Raw genomic sequence first — 15,322 nt, 5'->3', positions numbered from 1 at the left:
TTTATTTGCATCTTTTTTCCAGGAAAGTTATTCTAAAAATATTCTGTATGAGGATTTAATTGGATACGTAAACACATTTGGCAGTATTTGTAGCAGCCTATTGTCAGAGCCAGTGTCGTCACCATTGTTATCACAAAAGAACAAGGGAGGGGGGGGGGGGGGCTGTTACAATCAAGCAAATAGAATCAAACCTCATTATAGTAAAGTTCAATCTGCCATGAAGATACTTTCGTTTAAGGTTTCCATGTGTCCCAAATTTAGTGAGACAGGCTTGACTTTTAAGTAAAAGTTTAGAGTCCTGACTTCACACAGTCTGGACGGCCAAATGTCAAGACTTCTGATTTTTTCTACTGTACAGCAACCAATAAGCAAGATTTTCTTTTTATAATACCTGACAGCTTGATTGCAAATTCTTCTCTTTGGTCTTCAGTTGCATTGTCATAAACATAAAGGTGATTTCGTTTTGGTTGCAGTTCTAGTTCTGGTGTAGGCCCTAATCATTAGTAGTACCTCAATCTATGTCGGTAGGCGTGTTAGCCAGGCAAGTACTGCCCTATGTTGTAAATTGCGGCATGGCATAACCAAAAAAATTTATGTACAGGTTGGTGGCTCCTGGCTCTGATAGGCCAAGTCGTCACCAGCCGTCCACTGAACCTCCTTCTTCCCTGTCCTGATTATGTCCACTCGAGAGTCAACAAAGCTAACTTCGTTATATCCAATATTCGTTTACAGGTACATGCTGATAGTTAAAATAATGGTGATCAGGTTCATGTGAAAGAAACGCAAGCATGATGTCTCAAGCAGTCCAACAAGAGGTATTCTGCATATCTTGATGTTCTGTTGGTGACCCTTGCTTTCAAGTGCAGCTTTTCAGTATTTTAGACAAGGTTCTTTAATTACCCATGTAAAATTTCATGGCTGTCTCAGCCAAAGCCTTGGACTGCCTCACCCATATGGCTGGTAAAGGCTGCCCCGGGTACCGCCTTGTTCTTTGTGGTAGCTTTGCCACTTTTGTTGTGAAGGCCGTGTTCCGAATATGCTTGCTGTGATAATAACATCATTTGGCACTTGCGTCGCATATGCTGAAAGAGTGCTTACAATAAAAGGTCTAACTCTCTGGTCAATACACTGTGGAATGCTCCTTGAAAAAGCCACATTCCTGTAATTCTTGCCTGCAGAAAGTAGTTCCCCGACAAGGCTGCACTCTCACTCTTCTTTGTCAAGAGTTACATTACTGCCTTATATTTTGCACTTCTTGCATGATAATTAAGCATTTACTGAATGCAAGCTCATGACAACATCTTCACCAGCCACACTGCACCTTCGTAAGCATGCTTAAACAAGTCTGATTCACACTTTGCTACTGAAACTGTAGCGAGTCCTTCAATATCTTCTACTGCTTTGTATGTTTCAAGCTAATTCCACAGGCTGTGGCATCATAGTATTCTGTCAAACATGGCTCTTGTTGTACATGCGATCATTGGCAGGTGAATTTGACGAGAGCAACAGCTAAGGTGGATTCCGCCTCAGTTGACATCACAGCTCTACTCTATTAGTCTACATCTTTGTTACTAGTTCCTGTTTGTGCATTTTGAACAATAAGCAAGTACCAACTTGCCTTAATTTTATCTTTATAGATATTCTGCATGTACAGTGCTCATAAATTCAGACGTGAACAATTCCAAAACTACTCCAATGCATTATTTTCTTTCCACTTTGCCCTGTAGTTGTAGCAGTGGCTTTATTCAAACTCCAAAACGTACACTGGGTACTACTACTTCCTTAGAAACACGTTACTGAGCTATTAAATGTTGCACTTTTATGTAATTACAGTCAAACTCACTTATAATGATAACTGTTTTAACAATATTTAGGCAATGAGCAGCCAATTTTAGTATGTGTTCTATGGTAAAATAAATTGCTTACTGCAATGCTTTGATGCCGTGTTATCAGTTGTAACAATTAAATCTGGCTACCGGGTGTGTGCTTTGCAAGAAATGTAAAATCCTCTGAAAAAAGAACCAACAGCTACTCCCTTTCTCACACCAGCCTCCTTGCCGCATGCACCTGAACCTTCACCCACCCCCCTTGCACACCTTCATTGCACTGCCCCGAATAAGTAAAAAATGAAAAATGAAAACGTCAACTGATTTGCCAAACCCTCCTTTGCGGTGTGCAACCTACACAGCATGCCTTCGTTGTGCCACTCTCCTGTCTCCCTTCCACCCTCTTGTCGATGCTGGAGGGGTAGAAGGGAGACCATAGAGGAATGGGAAAGGGTGACTAAGGCATGCTGTGTGAAGTGTGGGCACCCCAGCACAAATGTTGGGGTAGCAAAGTGGCTCGCATATTTAAAAATTATTTTCCTGGATTGTAAATCCCTTTCTTTTTCAGCGCAGATAACATGTAGCCAGATTTAATTGTTTTAACAAATAATGCAGCATGGGAACATTGTATAGTACAGGGTTTACTTTATCATCGAACACACAAGTTCAGGTTTGGGCAGTGGCTCATTGTTACATTTGAGATTTGTCAAGATCAGTAATGCTATAAGTGGGTTCCACTGTGCTTCATTCTGTCTAAATAAATTGTTTGAATGTTTGTCTCCTCTGATTTCTTTGTGCAACCCGGTTATGACAATTTCTGGTTATAACGTAGGATATTTTTGGCACTTGAATATTGTTATGAGTGGGTTCAATTGTACGTGTAAAAGGCGTTCATTTCTGTTCGCATTTCAAGTTATGAGCATTGTACATGTCTGTTGTCGCACACATTGGCCCTTTTGTGCTGTGCTCATTCTTCTCACTTCATATGTTTGTAGTAGTGCATACAAGTCATTATATAGAAGTGAGTCAATATAAATACTAACAAAATTTCTTCTTTAGTAAAGGCATATAATATACATCAAGAAAGGTCTCCAAATGAGTCATTCCTTGATGCCTGGAGTACCAGACCAGGCTAGACTACATAATAGCATGCTGCTTCTATGTCATTGCTTGAGCACTTAACATATTGAAAGTTGACTTTTGCAGCAGTCTTCCATTTTCTGACATCAGCCAAGTCAAATGCTGACAATTTTATAAAGTGAATATGTCTTGCTTTCAGGCAAATAAAGTTTTTTGTTTCTTGCTTTGCTTGAAATAGGCGGTAATTTCTGAGCAGTGCTGTATACAGTCAATGTGCAGCACCACTGTTGGGAAATGCTTACAAAGAAAAGGTTACGAATGTATCACATACCCATAGTGCATGCCAAATGTGTGTTGTGCAGTGCCCTGCACATAATTGCAAAAAGGAAGAAAAAGAAAGGTGTGCTAATCACACATGCACTTTATTCAGGATTTACAAAAGCTTAGAATTCTTGCACTGTGAAGATTTGGTGGTGTAATTTTGCTTGCACACCACTTGGCCAATGAATTCTTAATGGCCAGGGCTCATGTGTGCCTTTTGAAATGTGCAGAACAGGCACTGCAGAATGGGTTCTGCTCTTCATCTTGAATACTGTAGGGGTACGCTTTGCGTGAGGCCGGGGTTGAAGGCAAGCTTGGCATCTAGACACACAATTGGTCAGTAGTACTTTCCAACTTGTAGCGCGTGTAATCGCAGCTACTTTTGGTTTGAGTGAATAAGGCAACCAGCGGTGTCAACTCTAACAATGTTTATTGCTACAAGCAACAAGTAACCCTGGCAGAGGGAGGGCCACCCTGTAACAAGTAATAAATAGGCTTGCCTTGTTGCGTGTGATAGTCAGGCAAATGAGGTCACTCACGGGTTGCAGCAGGTATCCCTATCTGGGTTCGAGGTTGGGGCAGCAGAGAGAGCACGTTTCCCCCGGTGGCATTCTTTTATGCCTTTTTAACTTTTGCGAGGGGAATGTCCTTCTTGCACGTCAGATACCTTTCCTTTTGAGTTGTTTTGTTTTTAGTGAGTTGGGGGAAGGCTATGCACTTCGCAAAAGCGAGGGAGAAGCTGGGAGAGGGCATAGTGCGCCTCTTGTGTGCCTATGCCGGCTCCTGACGTGACAGCAACATGTGAATGCGACGACATGAGTATGCAGGAAGAGATGAGCATGTGTGCTCCTTACAATACCAACGAAGGAAGTTCATTTGGTATGCATGTATATCAGACCCTTTCCACAACACTCTTAGAGTACAGCCTGTTCATGGGGACCAAACTATCACGCGCACATGCACACGCAGAAATAAAAATTTTAAAAAAGGAAATTGTCAACAGTAAAGCTCATGGCAGATGTGCATTGATAGCAGTGCTGAGTGGAGAAATGGCATTTACATAGTGCAAGCCTCGATCGCAATATGTTTTTTCACAGCCCCTAGGAGCAACTCGGACCACCTTGCAAGGAGCAGTTTCAGAACTGCAAAAGTATATATAAAACATTGCTCATGATTCCTGTGCTTGTTGAGTGGCTGTTCAAGTTTTATACTAGGGTTACCAGAGGGGATTCTGGTAACCCTAGTATAAAACTTGAATTGTACCTCATATGGGAAGCACAGGACTAACAGTCACCCGCTTACTAATATTTGTTCTTTGTTAAGGGCACTGTTTGCAGCATCATATCGCGTTATAATAACAGCCTTCTTTTGAATTGCACGAGTCAAAATGTTCGTGTCATTGTCGTAATGTCGTCCAAACTATGTTGATAATCCTGTTTTGTTGAGTTCTTGTATCTATTCATGTAATGCAACATAGTTGAGTACTGCGCCCCCCCCCATTTCCACGTCTAAATGAGTGAACTCTTGCTCTTTTCAGCTTTCCCAGACCAGAGCTGTGTGCATGACGGCCTTCTTGAAAACAGTGTGATTCAGTGCTGCTGGCCAGATTGACTGGCTATGCCAGCATGCACCTTGATGTTGCTTTATCCTTGCATGCTAGTTCTAGAAGCTGCATGGCCATTATGATGAATGAGGTGTGTTGCCTTTTGAGCAGGTGCGAGCGTGATGTGTCATTGGGAACCCAGGATGTCCCGACGGTTGTGCATGTGCCAAGAGCTGACCAGCAGCACAGCGGAGGCCTTGTTTGGCTCCAGCTCCTGTGCGGGCTGAGCCGATTGTGGTTGGCACCAAATGCCGTGAGAAGTGCAGAGATTTGTGGTAGTTGTCATGTAATTTGTCTCCTGTGATACCTTCCAGTCATGCCCTGTAGGCACTGTTGCAACTGCTGCGTGTAGGGGAGATGATTCCCTGGGCTAGTGCATTGGGAAGAATGAGTGTGTTGGCATGCTTACCTTCGTAGACACAAGGATAGCTCTGAGAGCAGTCCTACCCCCTGCCCTGCCCTACCATTTCTTTTTGTTTACACAGGACTCACAAAAACTGCGTTACCCATTGTGAACATGCACACACGATACAACTGTAGGAATCACTGCACTAGATTACCTCGCCACCATTTGATGGTCGACATGCAGCTGGAGGAACCAAGTAGCAAAGGGATTGACAAAGCATGTACTTTTTCTTCTCTTTGCAGGTATAGTGGTAGAACGCAGAAGCAGATTGTTGAATATGTTAGGGAGAACTATGTCAAGAGGCAGCCCTTTCAAAGGTACATACTCGGTCCGCAATACTTTACCGTTTGACACTCGAATGCCTTAACCGGTATGTGGCAAACATCTCTTTGCTCTCTCTCTGTTTTCACTCTCACCCATCTTCCAGCCCCTGCACACTCTCTCTTGGTTTGCATTGCCGTGTCCCTTGGTTTTGCACTTCCTGGTGTTGTCTGTGCTCGGGGACTGTGCTTGGCTCTCTTGTTGGGTGTGGCATGCTTGGCATGCTGACCCTGGGGTGACCGCTTCTGACCATGCCTGCCAAAGTAAACTGTGCTGCTTTCATCTTTCTGTCAGCTGATACTACTGCATCCTTTGTGGCCACACATTACAGTGTGCATGCAATATTTCCTTCAACAAAAACCTAATAAACCTCTTTGCATCATATACTCAATGCTGTTGCATTTGTGTTCTGTCAGGACAGTAAGTTATGCTTTCAAAATGGCCGCTTTGACCTTCACTTATGGAATGAACAATGATGAACATTTCTCATGGTAAATATATGCCATGTGCTGTTGTGGAGCTGAAGGTGCGATTGTAGGACTATATTCTTCCGTCATAGTAACACAGTCGAAATGTGTGCAACTGATGGCAGTGTCGGGTCATACCTGCACATATAATCAACTGATTCACGAGGGGCTTAGACACTGATGCAAAATGAGAGCACATACTCTGCAGCCTAATGATTGTCATTTATTGCAGTAAATTACTAGTAATTTGGTCTGCAAGTGGTAATATGAGAAGCAAGACGAGCACTCACTCTATATAACTGAAAATTGGACTGCAGTGTATACTTGCAATTTTCAAGTGCATAAACAGCACACTTTGTCTCTGGATTTATTATTTTTTCAGAATTGAGTAATTGTAATTCGATTCTGGGAGTGTGTGAGTTGATAATTGGTGAGAAATATCAGAATTTAGGCACTTGTATGTGTGAGTATTTCTTTTTTGTACAAAAAAAAGGTTACCACTTATGGAAACCACTTTCGTCAGCATGATGCACCTCGTTTTCACAAATAGCTTGAAAAGTTTGCTCCAAGAAAGCATTTCGCAACTCTTGCATTACTTTTCTCAGTCTCTTCACTAATCTTTGGTAATGTATGTTCTGATTGTTTGCAAAAGATTTGCAATTGTAAAATAGTTATAGTGCAGTAGCGTGGTAGTAAAGCAAGAGGAGTCAGTCAATCAGAAGCACAGTCGTGTGTTCCTGTACCATGTGTCTGTGTCAGAATCTCATGTGCTCATTATCAACCATAAGCGCTTGTCACGCAGCTTACATTCGACTGCTACCTCATTGTTCAAGTGAGTGTATTAGCTGTTGCTCGGGTGACCCTTCTGAACTGGGTACTGCTTATTTTTATTACTGTGACAGCAGTTGGGATCTTAATACAGGGTTGCTTTGTCCATCCATACATACGTACACACACCTGTCAATCCATTCGTCCTGCCAGTTATATGTGCCGACATCCTGCCATATATTTAGACAATACTGAAATCGAAATAGTACTGTCATTCAAATTGCTTGGTGTATATTTCTCTGAAACTGTCATGGGACTGCCATGTAGATCACTTATTCAGCTGTCTAGAGCTGTAGGTACTATGCGTAACCAATGCAATTATCCCTCTAAATCCATCAATATGGTTGTATATAATTCAATGTTTTCTTGTTTAGTTCGATAAAGAGTTCTTGTCTGGGGAACAACTTTAATGGAAAACATGCAATCATTGGTAGTATTGCAAAAGAAAGCAATACGTGTACAGTCGAACCCACTTATAACAACATTCTAGTGCCACGAAAATTCCATTGTTATAACCGATAATTGTCATTACCGGGTTGCATGAAAAAAATTAAATAAGGGGACGGCAGAGCTGATATGAGCAAACTGTATAGGCAGGGATGCCAGTGACCCTCCCCACCACCTTCCTCCGCCCGGCTGCTAAATGTGTTCGCTCGTTTAACTGCTTCCTGGCGCTCCGATTGCGTGTAACAAGCCGCGGCTGTCGGCATTAAAGAATGGCACTGCTATAACAACTGCAAAGAGGTGTCGCGGCTGGCAAGCAATATGCGAGCACCGTCGAGGCATCGCATTGATGGCCCCAAAAGGGGCCCTTTAAAAATTGCGAGAAGGCTGCCGTGGCAGCCTGTCAGAATGAGAAATCAGAACAAGCATCTCACCATGTACATCTCACTGGCTTGCACGAGAAAACCCTATCTCCGTCAGCATTGCATGCTTTACGCCAAACTTGCCAACATCCTTCTCCAAGGCATCTAGGTGCTCCACGTAGTGCAGTGGAAGGTTCCTCATGAAAACACACCTCCGGAGGGACTGAATCACTTGCCGGGCCTCCTGTGAGGACAACATTGAGGCAGCCTGCCCTATCGCATCGTCGCTGCCGTCGTCGCCGTCGCTATCTGATGCAAGCACGTTTGCGACGATTGTCTTATCGGTTAGAAGCACTTAGTTTCCAAATCTATAGCTGTGCGCTTTCTTTTCACCGGCAACATCGTGCATTGCCGATGATCAGCAGGCGGATCAGCCATCTTCCGTTTCGGCAGCGAGTCAAGCGAAGTTAGGAATCCGCGTGGCCAGGAACGACTTCGACACAACCAACAAAAATGAACACGAGCGATTAAGCTGCTCACAGAACTGCACTGAATGAGGAGCCAGTGAGCAACATGCGAGCAATCTGCTTGCGGCTAAGTTGGCGCGGTCCATTTGTGTTTTGTATGCTGGGGCGGTGTAGAGCAATGGGCGCAGCCCCTTTGTGTACGGAGGGGTGGAAGGGCGACGGGAGAGAGCCACGTGGAGATGGCTGGAAAATGAGCGCGCGGCGGCTGTTGTAGCAGTGGCCCATTATGGAGCGGCTCGAATTTCTCGTTTTCCTTTTTTCTTTTCGAGGATTTCGCATTTCACTACCTTTCAGCTCGGACACCCAGCAGCCAGACTTCATCGTTATAACCGATAATGCGGCATTAGGGCATTGTAGTAACCGGGTTATTTCAACGTGGAAAACATACAAAAGTCAATGGTGCAGCAGCTTCTCATTGTTATAACCGACATATTGTTAAAGCCGGTATCATTATAAGTGGGTTCGACTGTAGTCTCCAAAGCACCATATCTCATGGGGTTTTTCACTGGTCGATCTGGAGCGGCCGCCGAAATCCTCGAGTGAGCGCTCGGGTTTCACAAATTCGAATCGGCCAGCGGAGCGCAAGAACGCTTCGCGAGTCATCACACAGGAAGTCTGCGTACACGTCGCACAAACCGGTTCCGGAAACCATGCCTGGCTTCTGCTCTGTACGTTTCCACGGCAACCAAACTCGCCGTGCCCCGTGCGTAAAAGCAACTTGCCGTGGTAGCTCAATTGGTAGAGCACTGCACGCGAAATGCGAAGGTTGTGGGATCGTTCCCCACCTGCGGCAAGTTGTTTTTTCATCCACTTTCATTTCCATTAATTTATCGTTTCTTTAGCACAAGTAATTTCCCTTATGTTGTCCTCAGTGTCAGTGTTCGTTGGCTTCTTATGATTTGTCTAATAAAAATCAGGCCCCTGGGTTAACCCCCTTTCTTCTCGTTTGTGCTTGACTGAAAGTTACTTCGATCTACTTCTAACCAAACAGATTTGCAGAGAGAGACGCACAAAATAAGGTAATGAGGGCGTTTATATGATAATTTTGAATTTACTGATATGGCCGAACTATGATACCCTTTGCAGTGACAGTATTCAGAAGTATAACTGGGAAGACCGTACAGATTCCTGTCATGTGATGACAACCATGTCTCAGACAGGCAAATGGAAGAGAAAGTGTGGTCCAGAATGGAAGTAAACGTGATGAGATTATCGTGGTGCCTACGAAAAGTGAAAATGTTAAATGTACTGAAGATGACATGGGCTGCTTTTTCTTCAGCAGAGATTTAGTTTGATCAAGTGAAAACACAAACTCAGCCATGGTGAATCGTAAAGATAAGAAAGTGCTAAGCAAACAACATGTGATTATGTTAAGATAGTTTGATCAGTAACATGGGGGATGCGGTGCACACAGCTATCTTTTAACTTTCGGGCCTTGATAGCAAAGTTCCGTTCTACAGAAATTTCCAACCTTTAGACTTCTTCAGTTCTAGCACCTGCGAAAAAAGCAGCTTGTTTTTCTATATTAGATGATCATTGACAAAAATGGATGCTGGTGGCTTATGCGAGAGCCCAATAGTGGTTGTAATGAGTTGGGCCTCGCGCGCTTTGGATGCAAAGTCGGCCTGTTTTTGCCCTAGAGCAGAATTGTGCTGTGATGTTGGTGCTTTGTTGAGTTATAGCACCTGCGAAAAAATCCGCTTATTTTTTTATGTTAGATTATCACTGACAAAAACGGATGCTGGTGACTTATGCAAGAGCCCAATAGCGGTTGTAGTGAGTCGGGCCTTTCCCTCTTTGGATGCAAAGTCAGCCTGTATTTGTCCTAGAGCAGAATTGTGTTATGATGTTAGTGCTTTGTTCTGGCGAAAGGGACGGGGAATAACTGCTGTCACAGTAAATTACTTCAGAATGACAGCAACTCCTGAATCAGATGGTATTTTGTGTTTGTTTTTCTCACCTTGTAGCAGGCACTCTCTGACCTTGTACCACTGCTCTAGTGCAGATTAACAGTGACAGAGCAGCCCCATCTGATATTTCCTTACTGTTGTGAACTCCTGAATAACTTTTTGCAGCTTTACATTGTCAGCTTTACATTGTGCTCGCGTCGATGGGAGGTCTTCGGAAGGGCGTTTATCAGCGGCCTCGCCCCCGAAGGTCGCTGTTCTTAGTTTTCCCGCCGAGGGCTTGGCGAACGTCCCTGCGCCATATTGTAGAACTGCCTGTCTCGCCGACGCCGGGTGCATCTTCAATTGTCTTTTCGTGACAATATCATGGTGTATTTTTATGCAGGGCCCAAAAGTCTCCTTTTGAACCCACACTTTCTTTGGAAAGCAGTGTAATTTCTTGATTTGGTATTTCGTAAGTGTCATCTACCAGTCTAGCTTAACATTTCCTTTAGTGTCCCTTTAAGAGTGGCTGGAGCTTACCCCCAAGAACAAAGGCCCCGACTCTATTGCCGTGCCACTTAATACTTAGGCTTTCTGGGCAATTGCTTTCGTTTGAGAAATTTGGTGTAACCAAATTTTTATAAAACTGGCTCAAGGTGTCGAAATTGGGTGAAATTGGGTTTTACCCATAAGTGTTCGTTTGTGAAGTTCTTGTTTTATAGTTGGTCAGCGCATGGTTACGTTGATTCAAGTGGGGAGGAATGACAGTGTGTGTACGTGAATTCATGGCAAATCCAGTTGTGCGTCATTATGGCTGCAGGCACTCTAATGCCATGCCTGCTTTATGATACATGCATGAAATTCCAGTAGTGCCATTTCTTTACTGTGGTTGCCAATGGATGCATACACGATGTGCAGTTTAACTGTGATAACTCTTTCTCCTCCTCTTTCCCATATCACAGGTCAACAAGCCTGCGCTTACCATCTCGTGGTAGCGCTGGCACTTCAGACAATGAGGAGAACATTCAGTCAGCAGCTGCCGCAACCTCAGAACCAAGTTCTCCACGACGGGACACAAGCCGTGAAACACCTCGCCTTCCTGAGGATGCTGTGACACCTAGCCAGGACACAGATGACAACATCTCGCATGATTCATATCGACTGGAGGAAGGGGACTCGTCCATTGCTGCACCAACACCAAGTGCCGACAATTCAAGTAAGGAGCCAGGCTCTGTGGTGAATGGGGGTCCAGAAAGTGGCCGTCGACGTTCGGGTGAGCTCTCGCGAGCTAGTCGCAGTTTTGACGAGGAGGACTCAGAGTTTGGGTATGTGCTACACCGTAGGGGGTTCCTGAGGGACAGTAGAATGCGCCGCAGTGAGGGGCACCCCCGCCGCAGGCCACGAACAGATATGGGCCGGGGTTCACGCCAGTCAAGCCCGCCTACCATCTTTGCGCGAGCCCATGCCCTTGGGCCCCGAGTGGTTGGGTCTGTCGATTTCGTACACCTGGCACAGCTGCCAAGGGCTGACAGCTTTTCATCTCATGATGACTCTCTTGAGGAAGACTCTCTGGAGAGGGAAATCATGGCAGTGCTTCGCAAAAAGAAATTGCTGGGAGATGAGCCTGCACGGTCTAGTCCGGCTGCTGCAGATGCCCCTAGTGTCCAGCAAGTTCCTATTGAACAGGCAATACAAAGAGTTTTCCCAGAGGAGAAGCCTGACCTGTCCTTGGAGCTAGCGAGCGTGCCACTTCCCGAAGAAAGTCTGATGGCCCAGCTCAGCCCCATTGCCATAGGCCCAGCTGAGGATGCGTTGCTGGGGGGCTTGGTGGGCATTCCACCACCCCCGGAGTACCGTTCTAGTGCTGTCAATGAGGTTCTGCGCAAGTATGAGGAGCTGGAGCGCAGCCTGGCACTTGAGCTGTCACGGCTGGGCTGCCCTCCACCACCGGCACTGCCACTCACTGTCACTCGCAGCGAGGCTTCATTGGCGCATCCTGAGGACATCAGCGACTCGTCAAATGGCTTCGCTGAGAGTGACGCAGGGGAAGACGCATTGAGGCTGGACACGGGTTCGGATGACACACTGGGTGAGAGCCCCGAACGCACTTTTTCAGAGGAGGAAGAGACTGCCTTGGTCGGGGATGAACCCACACTGTGCAGCAGCCCGTTCTCATCAAGTGTGCCTGAGACTCCTGAGGCGCAGTACCCCAGCTTTGTGGACCTTGATGTGATTGTCGGCAGTGGGCTGCTTGAGCCAAGCTCATCCAGTTCCTCCATGCTCTCCTCTTATAGCAAGAACGGCCACCCGCTTGACTGCAACCCCTTCCTGCAGTGATAGCGTGCGCACATAGTCACATTTCACATGCTTCTTTGTTACCATCTTCCCACAGCGCCACCAGTGTTTATTCTCGTTATGGCAGTGTAGAGTGTTGCATGGATCAAGCAAGATGCAAAATACTCTAGAGGTGCAGGCAGCACATGTAGCGTAGCAGGTATTTGGAGTTCTCTAGCTCAATACAGTGCCACCAGATGACTTTCTGATCATATCACTGTCATGTGAGAAGCTACAGTTCTGTTCCATGCCAAGTGATTGCTACTTTGACATCAATTCTTTCATGCTCGTTGTGTGCAATACCTCAAATTCCTTAGTGTTCTTTTGTCAAAGCACTTGCATCACTGCCCAGTTTGTGCACTAGTGATGGTATGGATCATATTATTAGGTTGGCATATTTGTCTCTGGTATGCTATTGAAGCACTTTAAATGATAATGTCTCAACACTGTTTGGAAGCAACCACAAAATACCTCTGCAGAAACATGTCATCTTTGCTTCTCCTCATACTATGCATGCAACAAGGGGCTGGAAAAATTTCTCAGTGTGTTCTTTAGATGATTCTGTGATCAGTGCATCGTGTTGGAGCCCTATGAGGAGACTTTATATGGATGTAAATGCTATGATACCCTAAAGAATGTTGGGATGTACAAAGAGAGCTAGCTGAGCGGAATTAGGTGGTTCTTTAATGAATCAAGAATGTTTCTATATGATATTATGGCACTCAAGACATATGTGGATGTCAAAGGGGAAATTCTAACTGCGGAATGACAACACATAGTAATTTTATGGCTTCGTTTTATTATGGCTTTATTGTATTATCAGCACATCTTATAGTTCCTTAGGGGTATTTCTAACGATAGATGCGGCCTCTCAAGGATAGTTCATTCAGTGGACAGACAGTATAGATGAAGGAAAGGCATCTGTTTAAGCTGGAAATTTTCAATTCTCTGTGCTCGTCCACTCTTAATTCTTTTATAGGTCTGAACCTTCTCCTGTCGACACTGTTATACTTACCTGAATGCAGTGGGTGACTTCATTAGCAGTTTCTCATTGCACAACGTCGCTCCAGCTTCTGCTTTTTTCTGTTAATGCATCTACAATTAGGGGAAGGAAGATGCTGCACTAGATCAGCACTATCAGGTGTACTCAAATGTCCACATTGATTGCACTTTCTTGCTGTGCTCCATGCACCCAAGTTTACACCCAATTAGGCATGTTCCGAATATCTTGGATGTCTTTACTGTATCTGCATTTTGTGCAATGCAGATGCAATTTTCGGCCTTTTAGTTGTTTCCTTGCTTTTTAATTAATTAATTAATTAATTAATTAATTAATTAATAATTTGTTCAGTTTGGGACTTTTACTGCTCGTTGGTTGAGTTTCTCTTTTATCAGTCATATGACATTCAGCACTTATTGCATGCTGATGACAATCAACATGCTGCATTTGTTATAAACATCAGAACATTTTGCATACACGCACATACCTCACCAGCCACATCTGGATGGTTGCTCTATTTTACACCTTGCATCTGCACTGTCTTAAATATGGGAAATATGTATTGAGGGATTGTATAATATAGGCTTGACTTTTTCTGTCATGTTGATTTCAGTTGTGGTCTGATGTTGGTGCACTTTTAAAGAGATGAGCTACTCATTCACGTTCCACTGGTGAGGTAGACAGGGCTCAAGGAAAGACTGCAAGTAAAATGACATTTAGCTGTGATTTACTAAAAGTGTTGCGAATTAAGAGGTTCATAGAGTTACAAATTTGTTTGATCAGGTTATGTTTTATAAATGTGCGACACAAGGACATATATATGATTTCTAGGGATTTTATAGTCATGACACTTCATGTAGTGATTTCTGAGAACATTTAATGTCAACTGTGGGTGTTTTAGCTCATTGTCACTTTGTTGATTTTATAGTGTTCAGACTGCCCGAATCCTTGTAGCAATATCCATGTGCTGACCTGCCAGGTAAAAGGTCACGTTGTTGTAAAGGGTCTGCCAAAAATTTCTGTGCTCAGGAAACATATTGAAGATGAATTTCCGTTCACTGACCAAGTCAAATATTATCTTCGACTTGGTCAATGACTAAATCTTCATCTTTAAAAGGTCACATTACGGCCACACATCTTGCTCTCTGTGCTGGCCAAAAGTTAGCAAACTATGTCAGTGGCTGTTCACTTGAATGAACACAAGCTATGCAATATTTGAGCATGTGGAGCCTTAAACAGCATCTCTTTCACTGTTTTTCCTGAGACAGCTACTCTTTTGCACCTTTAAGAATGTTCACAAGTATAAAGGCCACGAGCCTCATAGAGGCTGTGCCAGCAGTTGAAGCATGTTTTTTGTCTTGTAAATTTGACATGGTATATGTATACGACTAAGTCCTTCTTGCACTTTTAAGCAATTCTTGGTTCACTGTAGAGTATACATCATGTGCAGGTAACCTAGATATAACAATATTGGTTAAAACAGTATACAGTTGAACTTCTATCGTAACGAAGGCAGTACAATTGGCAATCTGCTTCGTTATATCGAAATTTCATTACATTTAAATTCGACCTTTTATGCAGGTAAGTACAGTCGCTAACGGATTTTTCTTACACAGAAGGGGCCTCAAAATTTTCCGTGTTATCTGGCAGTTGGAGAAAGCAAAAAAGTGGGCTGCGTATGTACTCAGCCCTGCGCAGCCATGGCCGCATTATAAAAGAAGACATGCACCAACCAGCTACTCAACATTTATGATAATTATGATGAAAATAGTAGTTTGAATAAGCCTCGACAGAGAAATCTCTCATCCAAACCATACTCATGAAGGAATTTGATGATAACCTTTAGAACACCTCGCCAGTAACAAGGGTTTAGCCATTGTCCCAAGAGAACCTTTTTGGACAAAGGTTCCATGT

General features: G+C 44.1%; 1 protein-coding gene across 3 annotated transcripts in view; it reads left to right on the top strand.

The window, feature by feature from the left end:
- Nucleotides 1-15,322, top strand: part of LOC135904609 (FERM, ARHGEF and pleckstrin domain-containing protein 2-like) — a 220,828-nt gene that overhangs the window by 70,817 nt on the left and 134,689 nt on the right. For 2 of the 3 annotated variants that reach the window (XM_065435463.2, XM_065435487.2), the window contains exons 8-9: nucleotides 5,479-5,553; nucleotides 11,037-11,290. In XM_065435463.2, coding sequence (XP_065291535.2) covers nucleotides 5,479-5,553; nucleotides 11,037-11,290 — 329 coding nt within the window. The remainder of the gene's footprint in view (nucleotides 1-5,478; nucleotides 5,554-11,036; nucleotides 11,291-15,322) is intronic. The other variant, XM_065435478.2, reaches the window with a different exon arrangement.

This window comes from Dermacentor albipictus, chromosome 1, assembly GCF_038994185.2.
Source record: "Dermacentor albipictus isolate Rhodes 1998 colony chromosome 1, USDA_Dalb.pri_finalv2, whole genome shotgun sequence".
NCBI classification, from domain to species: domain Eukaryota; kingdom Metazoa; phylum Arthropoda; class Arachnida; order Ixodida; family Ixodidae; genus Dermacentor; species Dermacentor albipictus.
The sequence above is the reverse complement of the archived record's forward strand: the minus strand, read 5'-3'. Positions and strand labels throughout refer to the sequence as shown.